Source organism: Perna viridis, chromosome 1 (assembly GCF_037379345.1).
Source record: "Perna viridis isolate PV_CMFRI_1.1 ecotype Kerala chromosome 1, ASM3737934v1, whole genome shotgun sequence".
Lineage (NCBI taxonomy): Eukaryota > Metazoa > Mollusca > Bivalvia > Mytilida > Mytilidae > Perna > Perna viridis.
Genome location: NC_142445.1, coordinates 4,721,628 through 4,746,621, shown reverse-complemented (window position 1 = coordinate 4,746,621; position 24,994 = coordinate 4,721,628). Strand labels below are relative to the sequence as shown.

Below are 24,994 nucleotides of genomic sequence, written 5' to 3'. Positions count from 1 at the left end.
TGTTCCAATTTTCGTCGATCACGGTCCAGTCACTCATCGTTAAAAAATTATCATTGTTTACATGTATTTTTTTTTACATTCTGTCATACACATGTGATATTAATTAAATCAAATTATTTAATTATAAAATTAAAGGTCTATGTGTCTATTCTTAGTGTATAAGTTGTAACAGATAACTTTCAGATGTTTGGTAATTCTCACGAAGTTCAAGAGTGACTAACTACTATTTGAGTGAAAGCTACTTTTAAGGGTCACAGATCATTCTAAAAAATGTTAAAATTGACAATTTTGCATTAAATGGGCGACTGATACCTAAATATTTCGGTCATAATTCTTCAAATTTCCAATTTCCCTACATAGTCTCATATGTAGAAAATGTAGAAACTAATAATGTTAGTTTCATATTAGTGACTGTGACACCATTATTTCAGTAAAAATTCTGCAAAATGTATGAGTGCAGCAGTTTTATTTTTCATGAAGGTCTAAAACTATTGACTAAAATGCTTATTTTTTTCAATACAACTATCATGTGGGTGTCTGTGACACATATATTTCTGTCAAAATTCTACAAAAATGTCATATTCAAGCATATGTATGTCACTTTTAATTTCTATGAGGGTCTAAAATTAATGACTAAAATGCTAATTTTTTCAATATATCTAACATATAAAGGCTCTAACACATTAATTTGAGTCAAAATTCTTTAAAAATATCATATTCTTACAAAATGTGTGAGTGCGAGCACTTTTTATTTCCTTGAAGGTCTAAAATTAATGACTAAAATGCTAAATTTTTCAATGTAACTATCATGTGGTGGCTGCGACATATTATTTTGAGTCAAAATTCTTAAAAATGTCATATTCTTGCAAAATGTACGAGTGCGAGCACTTTTGATTTCCATGAGAGCCTAAAATTATTGACTTAAATGCTATATTTTTGTAATATAACTACCATGCGGGTGGCTGCGACTAATATATTTCCGTCAAAATTCTTCAAAATGTCCCATTCTTTCAAATTGTTTGAGTGTGAACACTTTAAAGTTCCATAAAGGTCTAACATTTCTGTATGAAATGTTTAGAAATGTCAATATATACACATAGAAAATCTGTATCATACCGGTGTCTAGATCTGCAACCAATAAGAATTCAGTCCAAATTCTATAAAATCAGTGGCGTAGCAAGTACGGCAGGCAATAATTTTTGTTGGTACTTCAGGTCATACATAAAAGTCGGGTAAAAATGGAGAAAACATCAAGTTTAAACAAAGCAAGGCTTCCTTCCCGTCGTACAAATCGGGATTCGGGTGCTTAGCCTTTTTTTTTCGTAATCACGTACATGTACTGTATGTAATTCAGACAGAGAAGTATTCTCGAGCTAATGACTGTCAGAATCTGTCAGGAACTCTTCTAATCCACGTATCTGTTCTACTTAGAACAGTTCCTGACAGGAGGGTGTCAGGACCCATGACAAATTATGACAGAGCCTAACAGACCCTAACAAGGTGTGTCGCGGGTCAGAACAGTTTCTGACAGTTTAGAACTGTTCTATGACAGCGAATCATGTAGAGAAATATTAGCAATATAAACTATCCGAGTTGGTAAACTGGCTAACTTGCGGTCGGTTACTTTTGTGAACTACATGTAGCACATTAAAACATTATGCATAGTATGCATTTCTAATTAAAAACTGATATTAAAATGCGTTTTTTGTCAAACTGCATGCATCAAGTATGTGATATGTAACAGGAAAAACTAATTAATCAATCTCCCAATCTGCGCACGAGTTAAATCTTCGTGCGTTCTTGGTATGAGAGATCAGTTCATATTTTGGTTATTCATAATAATCATTTGATAATCTTATATATATTATAAAGATTTCCTCCATAATGCGTTGGAATTTTCAACAATGAGTACATTCAGTAAATCACTGCTATCTACATGATAATGTGATACAAACGACTTCTACTCGTTAAAAAAACCCGATGCGGTTCCGCTTTGTAGATTTCTGTACTTGGCTTGAATGGGGTCAACTTTAGAACTTCAATTGTAGAGAATTGTGTGAATAAGTTACTCAACCCTGTTTAAAATTTTTCGTCCGAGTTCGAAAAAAAATTATTGGATCCCTGCCTAAATTTTTCAATAAGATTTTAGCTATGTCATGCGATTTTCGAGTTATAAGGGGCAAAAAGGCCACACCTGAAAAAAAATCGACTTTTTTTAAATTTTTGGGCCGATTTCGAAACATAAAATTTTATTGGATTCCTCATAAAAATCTTTGCCTGCATTTAGCATAGAAATTTCAGAAACTCTTCTATTTTTCGAGTTTTAATGGATCAAGGGAGCCACACTCTAAAAATCGACTTTTTTATATTTGGTCTGATTTGAAGATTTTTAATTTTTTACATTATAGTGTCAAAACCATGTGTTGTGTCCATATAAATTGTAAGTCCTTATGCTTAAGTGTGTCAAAAACTAATGTAGTGTACACACTTACCCCAACTGTTCAGGATTTGAGCATTGCAGTTGTATCATGCTGCGTTCGGGGAAGCTTTTATTAAAAATTGTCTACAGTACAAAGGAAGATATGGAAATTCCAAATATTTTGGGAATTGATAGTCCTTAAGTATGCTTTAAGTCTTGATCCCAAGATGGACTAACGGACTTACAGACCTTGGTCTCCCAAATTGACTTCGAATTTGGTTGATTATTTTATTTTCGACGTTTTTTTCAGAAGTGCTAGTAGATCTTACTCTTTTTACAAAATCGGGGCGAGGTGAATGTATCTTTGGTTGAATTATAGGTCACCAGTATGTGGAAGCTTAGCCCTAGTAGGGACCCAGGGGTCAAATCCTAATGAAGCCCTCTGTATAAATCGAATTTGAATAAAATATCAGAATGAACCAATTCGTTATTTTGACTGTGAGAAAATACACACAGGTTTGTATTAGAAAAGGGAACTGAAAAAAAGCTACACATTATATTCGTCTTGCTCGAGATTTCAACTGGATACTACAAGGAGTTATTTTGGTAACAAATTTGTATCTTTTGTCAAAATATCTTTCTCGCTACCAATTAATGTACAACGGAAAGTTTGAAATGCTATCAGCGCTGGAAAGTATCTAGAATGGTTTACGTTTCTGTATATTCCGTGTATTTAAATAGTTACCATGCAATTTTATATGCCTTATATCATTGAAATCAAAGATATGCCTTATATGTAACAAGTACATGTAACGTTTTGTTTAATAATTTATTCATTAGACCTTTTTTTCTATTCAAATAACACCTAAAACTTTTCACAACGTTGGTACTATTTACCCTTTTCCTGATTTAAACCCGTAGGGAAAGTTCAAGGAGAAATAGATTAGTAATCTTAATAACACACGCCTACATCTTTAATACATACTAAGTCGAATTCAGAGTGGAGTTACTTCCACTTAACTTCATGCATTTATTCGAAAAGATTTAAGAGCTATTCTATGTAACCATCAAAATTAAGCAGAAATGGTACATAACAAGTTTGGAATTAAGTATTGCACAATGATAGTGTATCATATAAATATTTAAAAAATGGTATGCATTGCTATAAAAAAAATCGTGTCACCATAGCAACGGCATTAATTCTGTATGGTCTTCACAAATTTGGTGAAATTTGTTATATCTGTATTGTTCAATAAAAAAAAACCATCCAAATCTGTTTATCTGCCATTTTTATTGTATTCTATTATGATCTTGATAAGTAACTAAGTAACTAAAGAAATACAATTGATTTATTAATTTACATTTCTTTATTAAGACTGTCTTTGTATTACTTTCAATGTCATTTAGAGTCGAAATGACACTAAGTTGAGACATGTTTTATTTCAAAATGCAACGAAGGAAATTCCTGATATCTTGTTTTTACAATATTTAATATGTTTTAAAAGTAATCTTAAAAAATCAGAATGGGTATTTTTAAGATAAAAAAGATATTGCAAAAAATTAGATGGTGTAGTGTGACACCATTGTCATGCTGCTTATCTCTGGAAAATGCCAAAAAGCACAACTTATACCTAAACTGACCCCTTTCTCACATTTGTGGATTGATTTAATAAAGAATGTACTTTTCTAACATTTTAGAGTACAGAATATTTATATATCTTATCCTATGTTTATTGCCTAGTCATAGGTTTCAAATTAGAGTTATCTTTCTTTTCATCTAGTTCACTGTCTAAAAAGGAGGCTATAAAAAGCCGTCTGCTTTTTGAAGATGTTTGTTTACAAAAAAGAATGACTTGTAATTTTAAATATCTTATTGATTCTGTAGTGTGTTTTTGTTCAATTGAGAAGGCATTCTGAGGAAGACATTAAAATAATATTCACTGAATGTGGACTTTTGCCTGAAAACTTGTTTGAAAGTCATTGGAAAATTTGATATTTGTGCTTCACATTTTGCAAATATCTTGCAAAGGAATAATAAGCGAAGCAGAAGGTCATATTGCGAAATACCCCCAGCATCTAAACACACATCCTGAAGCTAATGATGCATCTGCATGTAGTATTTTACCAACGGAACGATCTAAACGGAAAAGGGACAGAATTTTGACGTTTGAAAATGTTGTCACCATTCGAGATAACTACGGCATTGTTCTTCCTGTTGGAACTCGTAAGTAGTTTTAGCATTTGAATATTATTTATAAAGGTCTCTTAAACATTAGCATTAAGGTTTATCATAACCTTTTTGCGATAATGGCCTCAATTACACCACAAATTTTACAGACAATCCTGTGCTTTTAGGAAACATTTGAAGCATAGCTGCATCTAGATGATTAAAATTTTAATTCATTTTCAGTTTTAGAATATCAAAATCTTCAATTGATTCTTCTGTGCATTTTTATCAATTCTGCAGAGGGTGCAAAAATAAACTAAGTTGGGTAAAAGATTTGAGATGTTCCCCATACAAAGAAATGAGTTCTTTTTTAACTTTAAATACTTTTCAATTGAAAGACAACACCCAGATGTAAACTAACAGGTGATTTAAACTGCGTAATCAAGTGGACCATCTCAAGTTAAACTCGGGTGATTGTTTATTTTGGCCATCTGTTGCATATTGGAAAAAAATGGACAGCAAATACCAGGTCAGTTTTTTATTTAATTTTATGTTAAAGTGATGCATGTTTTTTCATATCTAGGGCCAGCTATGCCTGATTTTTTTTCTAGATGCTCAGGTTTGTCTGTACACAGAGTAAATTTTGTGGAGTAAAACGGCCATATTTTTCAATTCATTCGGATGAACCTTAAACACATGCATCTGGGGGTAATAAGACCGATAGAGGGTCCCAGTATAATTTAGTAATTATAGATCAGATGGAACTTTCTGTAATTATCACAAAAAAAAAAATCAAAGGAGCAGATTTTAGAAATAAATATTCTCGGAAAATAAATGATGTGGCCTGCGGTAGAATAAAAAAAAATAAATGTTGTCCACTATCTTTTTTTTTTCACCTGTAAACAGAAAAAGAAATAAATTAATTTTGCCAGAAATGAATGTCAGACCGAAAACATTCTTGTAGCATTTACCATGACTACTGAATATAGATTTTCTTACTAAAACAAAATGATTTTAGAAATATTCTCGGAAAATAAATAATGTGGCCTGTGGTAGAATAAAAAAAAATGTTGTCCACAATCTTTTTTTTTTCACCTGTAAACAGAAAAAGAAAAAAATTAATTTTGCCAGAAATGAATGTCAGACCGAAAACAAAACATTCTTGTAGCATTTACCATGACTACTGAATATAGATTTTCTTACTAAAACAAAATGCCAAGCCCCCCCCTCCCCCCCCGAAACAAATGGGCATCCCTATATGTAGATATTCTGATCTGCTTCACTTACATCACACTTTAAAAAATAACAATGATTTTGTTTTGAAATAATATGAAAAAATGTTAAAATGATTTTTATCTGATATACATGCACATGTATGGGTATTTACATATAATATCCCTTTTCCTACAAAAATTGGGTTCATGGTGTATTTTTGTGGCTGACACAGTACAAAATGTACTCCATCTTATCACAGACACAGAGTTTTGCCAGACTAAATCAAACATGTTGTAAAAATAATTTGTTTATGAACATACATGTATCTACCATTTCAAGAGTGTTCATGTCTCTGAGGTTCATATACATTGGTCTCTAAGAGGGAGGGCAATGTTACAACTCCAGATACATTTATGCCTTGATATGCAGCACACTTGAAAAAAATCTTTATTATACATATATGTATGAACTTTTTAATGTTTTTAGTTTGTGTATATGAGAAAAAGAAGTTGTGAATGATCTTATATATTTGATAAGATATCTCCTATTTTTCATAAGATATCACAAACTTGATGAGATATCTTATAACAGATATAAAATATCTTATAAACTTTAGGAGATATCTTATTAAGTATACGAGATATCTTATAAATTTTAGGAGATATATTTAAAGAGGAATAAATGTAAATACGACGTGCCATACTACTACACATAGAAATATGAAATAGAAATAGAGCAATATCCTTTAAGAAAAATTGTCATATAATATTCAATGCAATAATTTTTAAGGTTGCTGAGGAAGAAGTTTTGGGAAGAGGTGCTCTCCGACAGTCAAAGATTGTGGCAAACCAGGTAAGATTGTAAAACTATAAAAAATGAATTATTATATTGTTGTGCCAGAAACTGCAGTTGTGATATCGGGTAATCCAATGATTTACAAACTATTTCAAGCTGTGCGTCAAGTAATGTATATCACTGCAGTAATTAGTGATGTCCCGATGATCGATTATAATCGAAAATCGATCGATTATTTTCCAAAATCTAATGACCCATTACAAAATTATCTAACTGATTAATTGGTTGTGAGATTTGATCACAAAAATCCTCTGAATCCTGCAAATGGCATTTATATTTCACAGTTGATTCATTACTCACGAGCAAGTTCTATTTTTTTTGATTTCATAGAACGTCATAGATGTTTACGAGACAGACTTTTAGATCAGGGATATGAGGAAAATAGCCCTAAAAGATCTCTTTCCAAATTCTGTTTCTGATACTAATCACTTATTGAGAGATATTTTGTTTCTGCTAAAGCCATGCATGAACACTGTTTTATTTATATAAGTTCTTCAAATTCCGTGTATTGATTTGACCATTTTTATTCCTATTATGACTGCAGCACTTTAGTATGCTATTTAGGGACCGACCATTTAACTTCAAGGGGGGAGGGCTATGGATTTTTACCCTGGATTAAATTTTTTTTTTGAAATTTTTGGAAATCAAATTATTTTTTTTCGTGGAAAACTCGAATTATTTTGTTAGGACTTTGCCACTATTTTAAATCACAGAAATTCAAAAACAATTTTTTTTCAAAATTTTAAAATCAAATTATTTTTTTTTCTGAAATTTGGAAATCAAATTATTTTTTTCGAAAAAAACCATACCCCCCAAGAAGTTAAATGGTCGGTCCCTTATTACCACCAGACACTTCACGCTGCAATGGAAGAGGGAGGATTGGCTAGCCGTAAAATCCTGATTCAAACTACCATTTCATTTGAAATGCCTGTTCCCTGTTCCAAGTCAGGACCATTGCAGTGGCGACTACTCTGGTAGTAATCACATATTTTGTCAATGTCCCTTTAGATTACAAGATTGATTTGCAATTCAGATTGGTGTTCAGTAATTTTTTTATTACCATTATTTTCAAATTAAAATGGACTTTTCATCAAGTATATACTTATTGTATCATAATTTTATCCCAATAAAACCTATTATAAACACAATTTTTAGAGATTTTGCTCTATTTAATAATTCTAATTTTCAATAAAATATATAAGAGCCAAAGTTTGAATTTTGGTTTCGAGGTGTTTCCGATTATTAATTGATGCTTAGTCGGTTCATTGAAACTGATGATCAATTATGAAGTTCTGTCCGATTCCCATCAAGAGCAGTAATACAACTCATAATTTTAAGGCCACTCCAAGTTAATTCCTAGTTCTTTTGGCAACTTGACAAGAAAACGGGTAGCAAGCAAGCAAAATTATGATTATTTTTGGTTTGTTTTCTTGAAATCAATTTTGTGAAGCCAAACCTAAACTTTGGAGAGGAGAAGGAATTTCTGTCCAAATGTCATATTACATATTCAATATTATATATACACATGATATACATGCACATGTACACTGAAAAAATGTCTTTCAAGAATATGTTTTACATCTTTTAAAGTTTATATGAAGAAAAAAAATTATATGCGAATGATTTCATTTTTTGAAGCTTATTGAAGATGTAGCTACAGGTTGTCATGACCCCATTGTTTTAAGCCAGGAGACAGCATCATCACAGAACTACTTTTCACAGGTAATTTAACTAAAATTTCTGTACATAAAAAAGGAATTTAATTATATGGTTATGATGTACTGCAAGATCTGTTTTCATTTCACGCAAGTGACATTTGACTTCTTCACAAGGCTCCATCTACTTCGACTTAATTTTTTTGTCACGGCTGTGACTTTTGTTGCAAAAGGTGAGACATGTGTTGCATTTCCAGCGACTACAACAACGTTGGCAGTGTCCACAATTGTAAGGATTTTTTACCAAGTCATTTGTTAAAGAATTATAATGATAGGTCAATGATATTTGGTATATAGTTAGTTACTAACAAGTACATATCAATTCCATAATGATTTTATGCATATACCCCCTCAGTCACTCTTCATCAACTTTAACATAGTCTTCATATATAGCAATGTAATGGTTTCTGACAACTTCATTTTTGTCTCCCCAGCGACGAAATTCGCGGAAAGCGAGACATAGGTATGGTGTTTCCGGCGGTGGCGGCGGCGTCGTCCACAATTGTAAGAGTTTTTTCTTGTGTCAGTTTAACATGAACTACTTATGCTAGGTCATTGATATTTGGTATGTAGATGCATTAGCATCAGTATGGTTCACATTTATTGTCATTTCGGGCATATGCCCCCGCAGTCACAGTTCATCGACATTTTTTATTGACCATATGGGGTTTCTCAAGGCGAGACACACTTCTGTGTTAACAGTTCATTTTCTTGTAAACCATGTCTATTCAAAACTTGCATCTATATAGAATATAATTTACTGTTAGCTGAACTGTATGCCAACTGGAGAGGGATTGATATAAGTTAATGTAACTTGTTTCCGAATCCAGTATAAATAAATAAGTTTAAGAGTGTATGTTGACTGAACTTCATTCAATTATGAACAATTATAGTTAGTTGCTAATGTTTTCCATAGTGATCAAGCTCTAATTTGCTACAGTTACCACAAGTTGGTTGAAACCTTTTATAATTGTTTCCACAAATATAGACATTTGGTTATAAAATTTAACTGTACCTGTAGAAACCTTGTATTTACTGGTATTGCACATCCTAATTTTTTTGGTAATGTTGTTTATAAAGCTTCAAAATTCAAAAGTAGCCCTTATGATATTTCTAATTAGCTTAAAATCTCTTATTCAGGGGTATAAATTTGAAATTTTGGTTCAATCTTTACAAATGGTGTTTATTGATAAAAATGTTGACACTTTGATCGATTTTTTAAGAAAAGCAAAACCGAATTAATAGGAAATTCGGAGGAGTTGTGGAGGAGTTGAGGAGTTAGTTTCCTTTAGTTTTCCGCTCGGGTATTACCGGATCTCACATTTTGGTCCTGTCTGACTGTGAAAACATTAAATCCTAATTAGTCTGATTTTATCAGACTGATGTGAAGTGTGGTACTTTAGTTAGGACTACAACGTTTGATCTTTTTATGATCAACTGTTTAGACTGCCTATGCTAGCTGTCAGTAACAGTGGGCATTCTGTTGATAGAGCTCTTTATGATGTTTTATTTTTTGATTTACCGTACTTGTCTTGAGCTTTGTCATACAGAATTGGCATCTTTTCGTAGTTGAATTTTATTGTTTGTCCATATGTTGGTCGTTCTTCTGACATAGATGCTTGTAAGGGGGCAGGTTGCTAGCTTGAAACATGTTCAACCCTGCCATACACTGTGTGTGCCTGTCCTAAGCCAGGATCCTATGTCAGTACTTGTTGTTGTTTATTATTTGTTTAAGTGTTTACTATGAGCACAGTCTTCGTTAGGTAGGCCTGGAATGTGTATTCCTGGTCCGCATGTTAATTTTCACTTGTTGTCAGGGGCAGTTCACAGATTTGCGTACAGTGGTAAGATGCTTGTTGGAGGCTTTACGACGGTTTCTATTCATGACATTCTAATTTCTGGGGATTTTGTGTCTGGTTGGCATTGATTCCATATCTTCTCATTTTATTGTTCTTGTCATGGAGTGTAACACAAATTATCAATAGGCCATACAAAGCAAATTATGATTTGTTTTTAGACCTTTTTTCCTAGAAAACTAGACTTTGTATAAACTGTAACTGATATCACACACACTTTAACAGTAATTTATTGAATATGTGACCTTTATCATAGGCAAATATGAAAAATTCCCAACAATATATTTTTAGAAATATATTAAAATTGACATTTTATAAGTAGTTTATTACTTAGTTCTAATAAGAGAGTAAGACAGACATTATTTAGTTTAATTCTACTTATTGTCCCCAGCCGCAACGCGACGGAGGGACTAAGTAATGGTCTGTGTCCGTCCACAACTCCTCCGAAACCACTGAAAGGATTGTAGTTGATCATATCTGCCACCATTTTGATTTGACAATTTTACAAGAGTTATGGGACTTTATCATTTTCATGCACACTACAACATAGGAACACTTTGTGGACGCAACTCCTCGGAAACCACTGTACGGATTTTATTGAAATTTTGTAGGATTATTTGCCACCTTATGTGGTTGACCATATCATATGGCCATTTTGATTTGACAGTTTTTACGGTAGTTGTGGGACTTTATCGACTTAGGGTATTGGACAAAATAGGAATGTTTTTTGTGGACACAACTCCTTTGACACCCCTAAACAGATTTTGCTGAAATTTCGTATACAATGTAATTGTTTGCCACCATATGTACAATGTAGTTGATCATATACTGCCATTTGATTCAACCAATTTTTATGGGAGTTATGGGACTTTATCGACTTAGCGTATTTGACAACATAGGATTTTTTTTGTTGACACATCTCCTCGGACACCACTAAACAGATTTTGCTGAAATTTCTTATAAATGTTTGCCACCATATCAAGTTGATCAAATCATACTGTCATTTTTATTCAACCAATTTTTACGGGATTTATGGGACTTTATGGACTTTTTATTGGATAACGTAGGAATGTTTTTGTGGGAGCAACTCCTCGAAAACCATTGAACAGATTTTGCTTAAATTTTATAGGATTGTTTGTCACCATATGTACTTCATCATATACTACAGCCATTTTGATTTGACAATTTTTACGGGAGTAATTGAACTTTATCAACTTACTATATATCCAACTTTCATGTGGCGGCGGGGGACAATGGCTACACTTTTACCCATCCCTCCCCCCCCCCCAAAAAAAAAAACCCAAACACAACAAAAAACAAATTCAAGATTCAATATACAATATATAAGTGCAACATAACCAAACAAAAATATAATGTTTTCTTTTTAATCTCCCCATTGTTATTTTTTGAATTTTTTTATAATTTTATATCAATTATTTCTCAAAATCTGTGTTTTTTCAACAAAAATAGCAATTTTACATAAAAAAACTAAACTTATAGTAGACTCTTATATGCTATATGTAAGTCATAAAACTTAATCTAAACCAAATGCAAAAAGTTTTGCAACCAAATACGATGGTGAACTGGTTAAATGCATTTTTTTTCAAAAGGGGAAAAATTGCCCAATATTCAAAACCCGTTACTATTAAACGAAAAAAATACCCGAGCCAATTTTTTAATATTTTGATCTATAGGACCAACTTTATTTTTGATATTAATTTCCAGATTTTTCTCAGTCGCGTTTTTTGTAGATGAAACTTTTAAAAGTTGCAATTTCAGCAAAAAAACGTAAAATGCATAATTAAGAAATTCCTGTTTTAGACTTTGCCTATTTTAGTAATTTTTATAATTATGAGCACTGTGAATGATCATACATTTTATATTTAAACATATATGTTTTCATTGAAATTATCATTTTAATGATTCATTTAGCTATTTGAACAGAATAAAGTAATGAAATATTGCAAAAATTGTGTTTTTTTCTGTAAATTTTGCCAATACAAATGGAAAAATCATAATATTGTTGCTATGGTAACATAACATATTTTTAAAAATCATTATACTGCTCAAAGTATTCACTATTCCAAGGGGAATATTTAATAGGAAAATGAGAATTTTCTGAGAGATGCCATTTCTCATTAATTTGTGGATTCTTTGATGGTTACATAGAATCACTCTTAAGACTCTGTAACCATTAATTTGGTTGTAGAAATGAATACTTAATACAATCATTTTGAACAATAAAGTGCATGAAAACTTTAAATCTTCCAAATAATTCAAAATTCCGGAAAATTTCACGTAGTATACCTTATAATTGAAAAGTCATTAGTTTTCTTTTAAAGTTTTATAAGAAATTTTGAAGTTTATTATTAGTGACAGAGTTTTTTTTCTATGAGCAAAATGACCTTCAAGGGAGACAATAAGCAAAATTATCAGAGTTCCCAGGGTCAAAGTATTGTTTTATTATCATTCAAAACTAAGAAGATATTAAATATTATTTATCATACTTAATAGTCTAATTCTTAGGATTAGATGATAATTGTAAGAGTAATATATGCACGTGTACATGTTGAAAAAAGTAACTTCAAGGTCGCTGATCCATAGGGCCACAACCCCACAACATTTCTAGGTTTTTTGGTCTGAAATCTTGACTTCTTACAAACTCTAACCAACATAATTTCCTTACTTAGCGTTCTATTTACGCCCCTAATCTAAAATCCTGGATCCACCCCTATTGCGTATTCGATACCTTAGTTTATTACACTTAACTTATTTTTTTTTATATTTCATAACATCATAACAAATTTATAAGTACGCCATAGTATACAGACTAACACGTATGTTCTATCATTATTCTTATTTTCTGCACGCAAAATATTAAGAATACCGAAATCGATTCGCGTATTTCAAATTTAAAAAAAAAATGTTTGAATGCACCCTGCCAGCTTCCATGCGAGCTGGTATTGACGGCTAGCTTCACACTGGTGAAACGATCCACATGAAAAACATGAAATTCCGAAAATTCTCTTTTTTATGAAAAACTCATTATTACATTTGTTCACCTTGAAACTGAAAAATATACACCTGAAATGAGCAGATATGTTGAATGCATCGGTAATTAAAACATTAGCTCTCAATTTGTCTTTTTATATCGATTACACTGTATATGCTAAAAATAATATTTGGGTTCATGTTGAAGTATTTTTTTTCATGGTGGCAATTTTTCACCTAATTGGACTTTGAAAAGTTCTAATATTTACAACTTGGCTACAATCAAAGGTTAGACTCTATGTAATTGTATTTAAACATATAAAAGTTTGTTCGAAGTACGGTATTTGAAAAAAAGCCAAATACCGGTGAAATGAAAGAAAATATGAAACTCCGAAAATATCCTTTTTTTATGAAAACTCATTATTTTCACTTTGAAACTGAAAAAAATATGAGCCTGAAATGAGTAGATATGTTAAATACATCGATAATAAAAAATAATTATACCTAGCATTATGCATTTTATAAGCTAAAAATTAACATTTTGGTTCATGTCGGGGTATTTTTTTCATGGGTGGAGGTGGAACTTTTTCACCTAATTTGACTTGAAGAAATTCAAATATTTATTACTTTGGCCCATTTGAAAGCTTAGACATTATATAAATGTACTGTATCACACAAAAGCTTGTTTTGAAAAAAAAAAGATAAAAACAGGTGATATAGAAGAAGAAGAAATCCTTAAATTCTGAAAAATCCACTTTTTATGATTTATTGTTACCCCAAAAAGAACATCTAAGCGACTTAATTAGACAGATATATTTGGCACATCGTTATCTTAGTTATGAATGTCTAAAATATGAGTTTTACATTGTCTGTATGCTGTGAATAAGAATTATGTATGATACTGAGACCAGTTTTCTAGGAAAAGTGCAAATATTTTTAACATTTATTGAAAATTCTTTCTTGAAAATAAAATTTTCGTGGTTTACTTATGTAGAAAATTAAATTATCTATCGAATGATATCAAATTTGAGACCTTTCAGTTGAGCAACAACTTGCTGAGTCGTATGCGACTTTTTACTGAAAAAATCGAAAATCCCAATTTTGGAATTATTGATAAATTCTACTACGAAAATCGCCAAATGTCATCAAAAGAACACTAGAAGTATTAACTGTGATCATACAAACAGAAAATAACAAATAAGTCATTTTCTACTGCAGCATAAATATTTTAGGAGTTTTTGACGTTGAAAAACATGTAAATTTTAGTGATTTTTTCCGTGTGATAGTGGTACATTTTTAAATTTTACTCCAAAATCCTAAGTGTTACCGTATCTTTCATGATACCATTGTATCGCTGAAATATTCAACTACATAATGATACCTATATGTATTTGATTCCCTTACACTTGCTGTTCCAGAAAAACTTAAACGCTCGAACAATTGGTGATGGGAGGTATAAAGGTACCTGAAAATCACCACGAAGTTTATGAGTGGGGGAACGGTGGACCCTCCCAGCCCATGGACTAGATGTTACTGGTATCTATGCGAAAATTAATAGCACTTGAGCTATAGTTTATCAACTAAGAATTATTTGTAGCTAGATTAGATGTACATGTATTTTTAGAGCAGGAGTGATTTACAACCGTGGCTTAAGTTTGAATAATTAAAAAAAAAAAAAAAGTTTCGATCCAGAGTTCTTAACTGAATTTCTTTGTCTGAATATAGCTGAAATATTGCTGCTTGGACGTTAAACCCCAACAAACAAAACAACAAACATCTTAACTGAATTTCGACTTGAAAATTTAGAGACTAGAAAAGTTTATAGTTCAATTATGCAGGATGTCGGAGAGTATTGTGTTCATTTATCTAGGTGTTCCGTGCAAACCAACAAAGATCCTGAATATAACGCAAACTTGTGCACTGCTACGATGTCATGTGTATTTTGTGTGATATTTTAAAGATAAATTGATTGTCATTCTAATCAAAATGATTAATTCAAATCTTAAAGTTTAATATTAGCAATTCATAATTTACAATTTACGGTTTGAAGTCGTCACCGGTTCTTTAATTATATTCTTTTTTACAATTTGACGATTATTTGAGGCGTAAAAATTCCAACAATCGATATGAATTGATTCAATACATGAACACTTTGATTCAATACATATAATACCCAAATTGCAAACAATTAGGGTTCATAATTAATATGGCACATAAGCTAAGACATTACAAATTTTAAATGCGTGTCAAAATAATTGACCTCAGTATCATAACCCAAGAAATGCTTGTAGCACTGAACTAAATCTAATGACGTTCTGACGGTAAATTTGCGCGTTATAGTCATACTCAAATTTGATAGCATATATAACTTTTGGCGTGAGGTGGGTGTAAAAACAAACAACGAAAAAAGCGAAGCAAAATTTTCTTTTTTATATGAAAAATCAGCACTGGAAATTTATTCCATGCATCACATTTCAACAAAATGTTCAGAACACTCATACTATGGTTATCTTTTACATAAATTGAAGACACATTCTTGGATTTTCTCTTCTACAAACCAAAATATCTTAAAGCAACCAAGTGGAAATCAGTCAATAACGTTTCATTTATTTCCAGAAGTCATAAATGTCAGCTGCTTTCACATTTCTGTTTGTGGTCTTGTTTCAAGCCATTTCTTTATTCTAGGAGAGTTGCAAACACGTTCTCTGTGCGCCTTCAGTTTATCTTGGTTTTCTAAAGCATCTGGAGATATTCTTTGTAGTATAATATCCATTAAATCCATCAAAGCTAAATCACCAACTGTCAGCTGTAAAGACATTTGTAGAATATTATCATTTTGTTAATCAAGTGTTTAAATAATAACAACACTGATTATTTGACTACATTATAAAAACTTATTAAATCAGGGATACTACTGTTCTTACATACTTTTAGTTCCTGTTTGAATATCACGGTCAAATGATATTACGATGTACATTTTAAAGACTTCCTACCAAACATTGCTACTAATTAATGACATAAGTAACATTTTATATGTAACTTATTTTAATGAGTATATTCTCATTCCTTTTTATTCGCTGATACTGTTTGCGACTTCTTGCACTCGTTACTTCAGTAGTTTATATTCGCATATGATTTGCATAATTATATATTACTACTCAGCATTAAGCTGATGATCGGTGCCGTGTTCCACTGACATAAAGCGGATGACCGTAACAGCCGTTACGGTCGTCCCAAGATGGAGGATGGAAATTCGAGGAAGAATATTATTCTTTAATACAATTGTCTATTCAAGTTATTCAACAAAATAATAAGACATATAGTTAGTCATTCATATATGCTTGATATTTGAAGCAGAAAGCGTATGTGTAAAGTGTACGTTTAATGAGAAATTACAAGTTAAAAATATCGGCGGGATGACAATAACGAAGAATTTGGGATGACCGTAACAGAACAAGAGATTGACGAACGGGATGACCGTAATGGATTTTTTTTTATACGACATACGCATATTGACCAAAATATTGTAAAAGATATTGATATGAGTAAAATAGTTACTAAACTGATCTATCAGTTTATGTGTTTATCCACAACTAACTGGAAAACAGAAGAAATTACATCATACTTATACTTGTTGAAATTAATATTTTAGAGTTTTTGTGTTTACATTTATCATTTAAAAAATTCTTTCCTTTTTCTCTTTTGTTCCCTATATCTTTATCTCAGTATCAAATCAAGAGGAGTATTACGGGTGCATATTTTAAGTTTGTAATAATTTATATCATGTACATGTATTAGGGAAGATATATAACAATAATAATATTCTTCAACTGAATTAACTGAAGCAAAGATATCTAGCGTACTGTAGTTGGTATCTTAGTCATGTGAATGGTTCACGATTTATGGAAGCCTAAACTGCCCTCTTCTCCACCAATATACATAGGTTTTATTCTATTTTCAAGGCCAAGAAAAAACACGTTTGTTAATGGTTTTATTGGATGAAAAAAATATAGTAGTTGCGTAAAATCATTTTATTCATTAAAACTATTTTATATTTAGCGGCATTTTATTAAAAAAAATAACATAATAAATGTGCTAGGGCATCGGAACTGCTCAGTCATTTCCGCTACACTAGAAAATAACCTCAGATGCAGAAAGGATAATTTTTTCTTGAAATTTTTGCCGGAATTGTAGTCATACGCGAATCAAAGTAGTTTTATCCACAAGGTGTCGCTAAAAATTTTAGTTGGATAGCACTAGGCAGAAATAAAGAATACAACTCTTCCAAGAATTTTGGCGCGAAGCGAGGAGCTAAGAAAAAAGTAATGGTAAAAAATTCAACCAATTTAACTATAATTTTGCATTTTTACATTTTAAAATGCCATCAAAATAAATGAAAGTTTGCAACATATAATGTCAGTCAGAAAAAAATGGTAGAAAGTCAGCGATTTAAATTTTTTTGATATATTTTGTAACATGCATTCTGACACTATTACATACAACTACACTTTCTTGAACTAATAGATTTTACAACATTAATCTGTTGAATCACCAAAAACTCTACCACTTAATATTCTTATAATCGTTTGATATGAACAAATCTTCACCGTTCGTGTCTATTATCTTATTGCTGTTTCTCATTTCTCTTTTATGGCCATATTCATAACAGTTCAGATTTCACATAAAATTATATTATGAAATTAGATATTGTACGCCAAACATACACTCCCTGTCGCATGCAAGCCAACAATATTATACTGCCTACAGCACGCGACATGTACATTATCACGATAGTTCTGCATGACTTAACATGGAAGGACTTAGTTGTTCGGCTGTTACGTTTAGGATTTTGATCCAGGGAAACACCAAGAAAGTCTTCAAATATCGATCGCAAAATTTATTGATTCAACGTGCTAATTTGTTTCAGTATTATACACAAAACACCGCTTGTAGTAGAAGCCATTTGAAATGAATTTATTAAGTGTATCAATTATAACATAATTCAGTGAAATCTTTTGCAGTTCAACGTTTATCTTTTATGGTAAAGTACCAACTCTCATTACGAAATATTAATTTTCGTTTTTAGTGTTACGGACATCTCCTTCCACATGTTACAGTCATCCTTAGAAAAAGAAGATTCTTTGTTACGGTCATCCCATCGATATATTGATCTTTCTATTCCTCATTAATAATACATTTTACCCATATACTTTCCGCTTCAAATATCAAGCATTGATGGATGACTAACTATTTGTCACATTTATTTTGTTGAATAAGTTGGATAGACAACAGTATTAAAGAAAAATATTCTTCTCCGAATTTTCATTCTCCATCTTGGGATGACCGTAACGGGTCGTTACGGTCATCCACTTTACCCCAATAGTGTTTACCGTCATAGCTTCATAAGAGATCAAAATGTACATCTCAAATATCATACACATGTGTTTTACGTATGTGTTTTTTTTCTTTTGCTTGTATGAGAACGGCAAGTTCACATTAAAAGATGAAATGATCGGTTAGCATATATGTATATCCATTGCCAGTTGTTTGATCTGGTTCCTAATCTGGTTCCCTGGTCAATATCATAAGCGACCCAACGATCGCTAAAATTTTAGATGACAACATTACCCGCACTTCCTGGTAACCAGTTGTTTTGAAAACATTCGGATCACCACGGTTACGAAAGTGTAAACATATAAAGGGAACCAAGATTCTAGCGGAAGTCAACCGATTTTAGAGCATATCGTATTCGATTCGGATGTTGAAAGCAAGCCAAAATCAGTGACATAGAATATTTGACGATTAGCGACTTTGAAGACTTCAGTCTTTGATTTTGTATTTGAATCGCTTACAAGTTGTGAATTCACTTGTAGCTGGTTTTATACCTCTGAGCCTACGAAGAAACCATTTCCTCCATTGTTCTCGTTGAGCAATGTCTCCATCACCTTTAGAAAGTTTGGAATAGTCTGTTCCTTCACATTCTTAAACATTTCGACCTGAAATGAACAGATTCAATGAAAAGCTGAAATGATAATGATAATTGATAAATTGTTAATGTAACATTCGCTTAAAAAGATTATCCATATTTTTATACGAGAATGTCAAGAAGATAAGTAGTCTCTAACTTCGCTCATATTTAAGTACACTGTATATTTAATAAATGATGAAGAAGTTTTTTCTTATATGAGAACAAATTGCTTGAGAATTTTGAAATGAAGATCTTGGTTTGAATCCTACATACCATTGTTCTCCCTTGCCGACGAAAAAAACTGACTACAATATCTTACATGTAACCATTACTTAAGTTAAATCAAGAGAAACTACATTTTACATTGGAAATTACACAACTTTTAAGTGATAGAAAAAAAACAAAAAGTAAAAAGATTATAGTTTGTAAACTTCGACCACATGAAAACTTTTGTAGGCATTTTCACAGTTGAAGGTTATTTTGTATCAATTATGTTTTTGATTGTAATCACATATTTTTATGTTAAGTATTTCAAGGGAAACATTCAATAAGGACACGTCATGATACTTCGGCCCATATGGAGATTCTGTAGGACTATTTGAGCCGAACAAAGAACCAAGGTAACATTGGCTTTTTCCTATGTCTCATAATTTTGATATGTAACTAAAGATCGATAATACCTATTATACGGAGCATTCTTTTCTGTCATATTGCTAATCATACGGATATACACATTTTCAATTAACTACTAATGTTTAAATGATGTAAAAATTATAAATCAAAATATTTTAAAAGAATTTTGTATTATAAAATTACAAATGTGAATTTGTAAAAAGCTCTTTTCAAGGGGGTATAATTGGCGACAATATTTTTTTTTCAAAGGGGAGATAAAGAGAAAATGTAATTAGTGCTTTCAGTTTTTTGATATTACAAGAAAATGAGTTTGATGATCCCCAATTTTTCTTTTTGAAAAATGAAAGAATGTCACTTTATTGTTCTTTATGTAAATTCATAAGAAATCTTATCTAACAGCGTTTAAAAGTATGCGAAATAGTGAAATTTTCCTACAGAATCCTGTGAAATCTTGTAAACAAAAAATGCTTTTTCAAGGCTAAATTATCGCGAAATCAAGTTCGGTGACCTATGTTTTATACATTAAAATTCTGACGTATGTTCATTAAAGGTCATCTTCCAGAAAAACTAGAAAAATCTATCTACTAGAAATATTAAGTATGATCTACCTTAAAATGGATAAATTTAACACCGTGTTTAATACATTGACATGCCGGCCATGTTATAGTTTCCTGATCAGTGCTCACGCGATAACTTAAAATCAAACCATTGTGAATGATTTTCGCAAAACTTGAAGTTGATTTGTGGTATTAGAGATGAGGATTTTTGGAAACTTTGCGACGACGATAAGTGCTCATAAAAGCTTACGTGAACATTCGGTACATATGGGCTAAAAACTAGGTCTTAAATAAACATACTCTAGTATTTTACCTTTTTTGCATCATCTGGTTCGAAATGTGCTTTTACTAAAGCGTTCCGAACATCATTAACTGTTTCCATGACAATGTCATTAATTGTCATTTCTTCGTTCGTCTTTCCATACAAATCTACAAATATAGGGAATTAACTCACAAAATTAGTGACTGACAAAAATACGTCAGGTTTACGTGTACAGAAATAGTACAAGTATTGAGGATACGATATAAAAAACAACTTTTAAAAAATATATACAGAATAAAGAACGTCACGAACCCAACTGAAAAAAACGCAAGCAATCCACCAGCTCAAGTAAACAATCTCCTTCGCAGGCCTTATAACCACTTCTTGGTATACTATGTACCATTCCCAAGTACATCAGGTGTAATACGACAATACACGTAAAAAAGTCGTTCAGAATAACAAGAACAGAAGTATATTCGTAGTCCCAATCTTAAGGTATACGGTAAAACTTGTTATCATCAGAAAGCTGAATGTATCAGCAGTAATCCTAAATAATATATAGGCCTCCTGACTAAATTACAAAACGAACCTTACCGGTTTTTCATAAAAAAGGACATAGGGTATATTGGTATTTTATTCAAGTTAAGGTAAACGGTGCCTATCATTGTATACCCTTCCAGCACTTTCTATTTGCTATGAGCCTTATAAATAGCTGTAAATAACTGACTTTAACATAGGAAATATTGGGACAAGGAATAGTGGCATAACACCTTACTAAACTTTTCAAAGCATAAAACTCATTAGGAACCTGTCGAGTTGGGTAGGAGGTGTGTTGGGGCTCTCCCCAATATACCTTACATTATGCAGGTAGAGCGGGATAGCGGGGTATAGTCCTAAAGGGCATATGTCAGCTGGTGCCTCGGGGTAGTAATAAAATGTTATTTAAATGTAAAAGTAACGTATTCTTTGATTGAGATTGAAATCGCCATAACTCGACTTTTAATACAACCATTCTGATGCATATATATTGAATTTTAATTATTCATAAACATGTGCAAATACCTAACTAACACTTCATTTCCGAAAAATGTATTTTATCACGACAAATATTGTGGATCTTCATATGACATAAATCGACAGGAATCTGATAACCCATGAACAAACAGCGATACCAGATGTCGTACATGTATTTATACACGTAGACATGCGTGGTTTTGTGACATTAAAATATCTGTACAATGTCTGATGCGTTTGCAATCAGATTCGGTGGTTTATTTCTATGTCGCCCTTTCTTTCTTTTGAAAATCTCTCCATTAAGTGCACATGAATATTGTTGTTTTTTTTTTTTACTACGCCCATTAAATTGCTGATTCTCCACTTTTTGTCACCAACTGCAATGGCAAACGGCTTCATATCATCATTGTAATGAAATCCGAATCAAGATACAATTGAGTAACCAAGTATATTGTATATTTAGATTTATCTTATTGCTTACACTGTTTAGAAACATGAAGTGGGCAATGATCTTATATTTGTCATTTCTAACTGCCATACAGATAATACATTAGCGAAAGAAACAATACACAGATAATATGCCATCGCTTGATACTTTTAATTAAGTTTGTTTATATGTTTACAAGGATTCATTGTATATTTCTCGAGGAGAACAAAAAAAAAAACGATTTGTTGAGCTATTGTCCCGCGGAGGAAACGACCAAAAATTTTCTTTGCAATTTGATAGTTCTAACATCGTTGGGAATTTTTCAGACTCTTCTATACTTACATTATCTTCCCAGTATCAATTTGATCCGATAGAGCAGTGTAGCGAATAGAGTCGTCACATTCTGAGGCCTTGTATAATATTGATTTGCCGTGACATGTATCGTTAATTTGATCCTACATCCTACCGCCTAGATTAACTGTTCCGTACTACCATACATACTACCATAATATAGCGCAGATGGCCGAATAGTCTAGGGCGCTGGACTTTGCGCAGGCAGTATCGCCATAGATGTCACAGCAGTACGAGTTCGAGTCCCGCATGGGGAACGACTAAAATTTGCTTCGCAGTTCTAACATCGTTGGGAATTTTTCAGACCCTTCTATGCTTACATTATCTTCCCTGTATCAATTTAATCCGACGGAGCAGTGTAGCGGATAGTGTCGTCACATTCTGAGACGCTGGTATATATATATATATATATATATATATAGGTCTGAATTCCCAACGATGTTAGAACTGTCAAATTTGCGATGCAAATATTTGGTCGTTTCCTCCGCGGGACTCGGACTCGTACCGCAATGGCATCTATGGCAATACCGCCTGCACGAAGTCCAGCGCCCTAGACCACTCGGCCAGCTAGGCTACATATAAATATAAGTTTCGCTGGCCGGGTCATTCCTCCTTGTAGGATTAATCTAGGGCTGTAACTTATTACACGATGTATGGTAGTACGGGACAGTTCATTAAGATGTTATTATCGATGTAGGATAGAGGATCAAATTAATGATGCATGTCTAGGGCGCTGGACTTTGTGCAGACCGTGTTGCCATAGATGTCACAGCGGTACGAGTTCGAGTCCCGCGGAGGGAACGACCAAAAATTTGCATCGCAAATTTGACAGTTCTAACATCGTTGGAAAATTTTCAGACCTTTCTATATACATATCTTCCCTGTATCAAATTGAGTAGTGTGGCGAATAGAGTCGTCACATTCTGAGACGTGTGTATATATATATATATATATATACTTTATGTCTATATATATACATATGACACACACACACACACACACACACACACACACACACACACACTTCATATACCTACAGTATCATCCCTGTATCTATTTTAAAATATATAAGTTTTATATTTTATATATATATTTAAAAACAATTTTCGTTGTATATTACTTTTAAATGTTATGTTTTACTAACCTTGAATTACCGGGAACAATAGAAACGTTATAACTTACCAAGTCTCCTTGCTAGATATCTGTTTATGGCTCCAGACTGTGGCAAAACTTTACCATTGACAGTGAGAACTGGAACCTGGGCCTGGGGCATAGCTAAACAAACCAGATAACAGAGCCGTCCATTTTCGTAATACATTACAAATGACTTTCCAATTTATAATTGCGTTCTTTAAAGACTCTTAACTCGCTTTAGAGGGTAGAAAAGGTATAGACTAACTCGAAAAACTTGTCAAGACCTACATGTACATGTATTTGTCAAGGTCCATAATTGATAAATGTTGGTTAAATAACTTATCGAATATCTAACAAAGCTAGTGTAATAAACATTGTATTACATTGTTTTAATTTCAATGTGCATGGCTATAGAGAACTTAAATGAATATTGTTGTGACATGCAAAAAGTTACATCAAGCTGACGATATATATGTGTTGAAAGTATTGTTGATTCATGAAACAACATCATCTAGACTAACAGTGACATGTAATATGATACTAGAATTTATATGAACTGTGGTTTTATCTTTTAAAGTCTTTACTCCATTCTGACATAAAAACGTAGATAATATATTCACACCCGCGTCGCTTTGAATAAATAGGATAATTGATTATCGTTTAAGGTGAAAAAAATGAAGTAAGAAAAGAATATCAAACTTCTTTTAATAGCACTTACTATGTTTTATTTTAGTCCATTCCTCTCGCGTAAGTCGTTCATCCTCGAACTGCTGTCCAGCCGCCACCAAGAGGAGGCGCGTAAGCTCCCCTCTGCCCCGACCATTGAAATAAGTCACCTTATACGTAGCCATGTGTGCTCGCCGTAGTTGAGTCGATGACAGGCGGTAATAATATTCATACACAAAGTTTTATTGTCCTAGTAAATACTTTGATAGACGTATCAACCCAAATATTCAGATTTTCTAAAGCAAACATTAACAGCTTATGATAAACCCTGGACCGTCCATATGTAAGTAAATACAATATTTAACTATTTAACTCTTGACTATAAGGTGGGCGATTTAAGGTTGAATCACTATACGACATGCACACTTGTATCTTGTAGTGGGGTATTGTGTGTCATTTACATCCGCAATTATTGTATTAGGATCACTTAGCATAATAGAGTTATTTTTATATATGTTTTAAAAACATTTAGTTTATTTGAACATGTATGTTTCGGTTTTTGTTACAGCATTGGAAAATGCTATTTACGGCGAAAAGGAAATGTATTAGGGAGATATAAATATTTTTTTTTAAAACTCAAGTTTAAGTTTCGATTTTTCAAAAAGTCCCAAATTTTGATATAAAAAATAGTCGCGTGTTCCAAATGCGCTTCCGTAATTTACTTTGTTTGATCCAAAATTAGCGTAGTTTTGACAATGAATACT

At 32.2% G+C, this 24,994-nt stretch overlaps 2 protein-coding genes across 2 annotated transcripts in view; one reads left to right on the top strand and one right to left on the bottom strand.

The window, feature by feature from the left end:
- The first annotated feature begins 4,316 nt into the window (after window positions 1-4,316).
- LOC148626941 (glutathione S-transferase 1-like) overlaps window positions 4,317-24,994 on the top strand; it is a 36,585-nt gene continuing 15,907 nt past the window's right edge. Inside the window, exons 1-3 of the mRNA XM_088564023.1 lie at window positions 4,317-4,643; window positions 6,591-6,653; window positions 8,295-8,378. Coding sequence (XP_088420149.1) covers window positions 4,593-4,643; window positions 6,591-6,653; window positions 8,295-8,378 — 198 coding nt within the window. The 5' untranslated portion in view covers window positions 4,317-4,592. The remainder of the gene's footprint in view (window positions 4,644-6,590; window positions 6,654-8,294; window positions 8,379-24,994) is intronic.
- Window positions 15,629-24,635, bottom strand: LOC148626942 (glutathione S-transferase 3-like). Its single transcript, XM_088562641.1, has 5 exons — window positions 24,283-24,635; window positions 23,613-23,705; window positions 20,690-20,805; window positions 19,104-19,214; window positions 15,629-16,024 (listed from the first exon to the last, which is right to left on the bottom strand). Exons 1-5 carry the CDS (start codon window positions 24,413-24,415, stop codon window positions 15,857-15,859), a joined length of 621 nt encoding a protein of 206 aa, XP_088418767.1. The 5' UTR covers window positions 24,416-24,635; the 3' UTR covers window positions 15,629-15,856.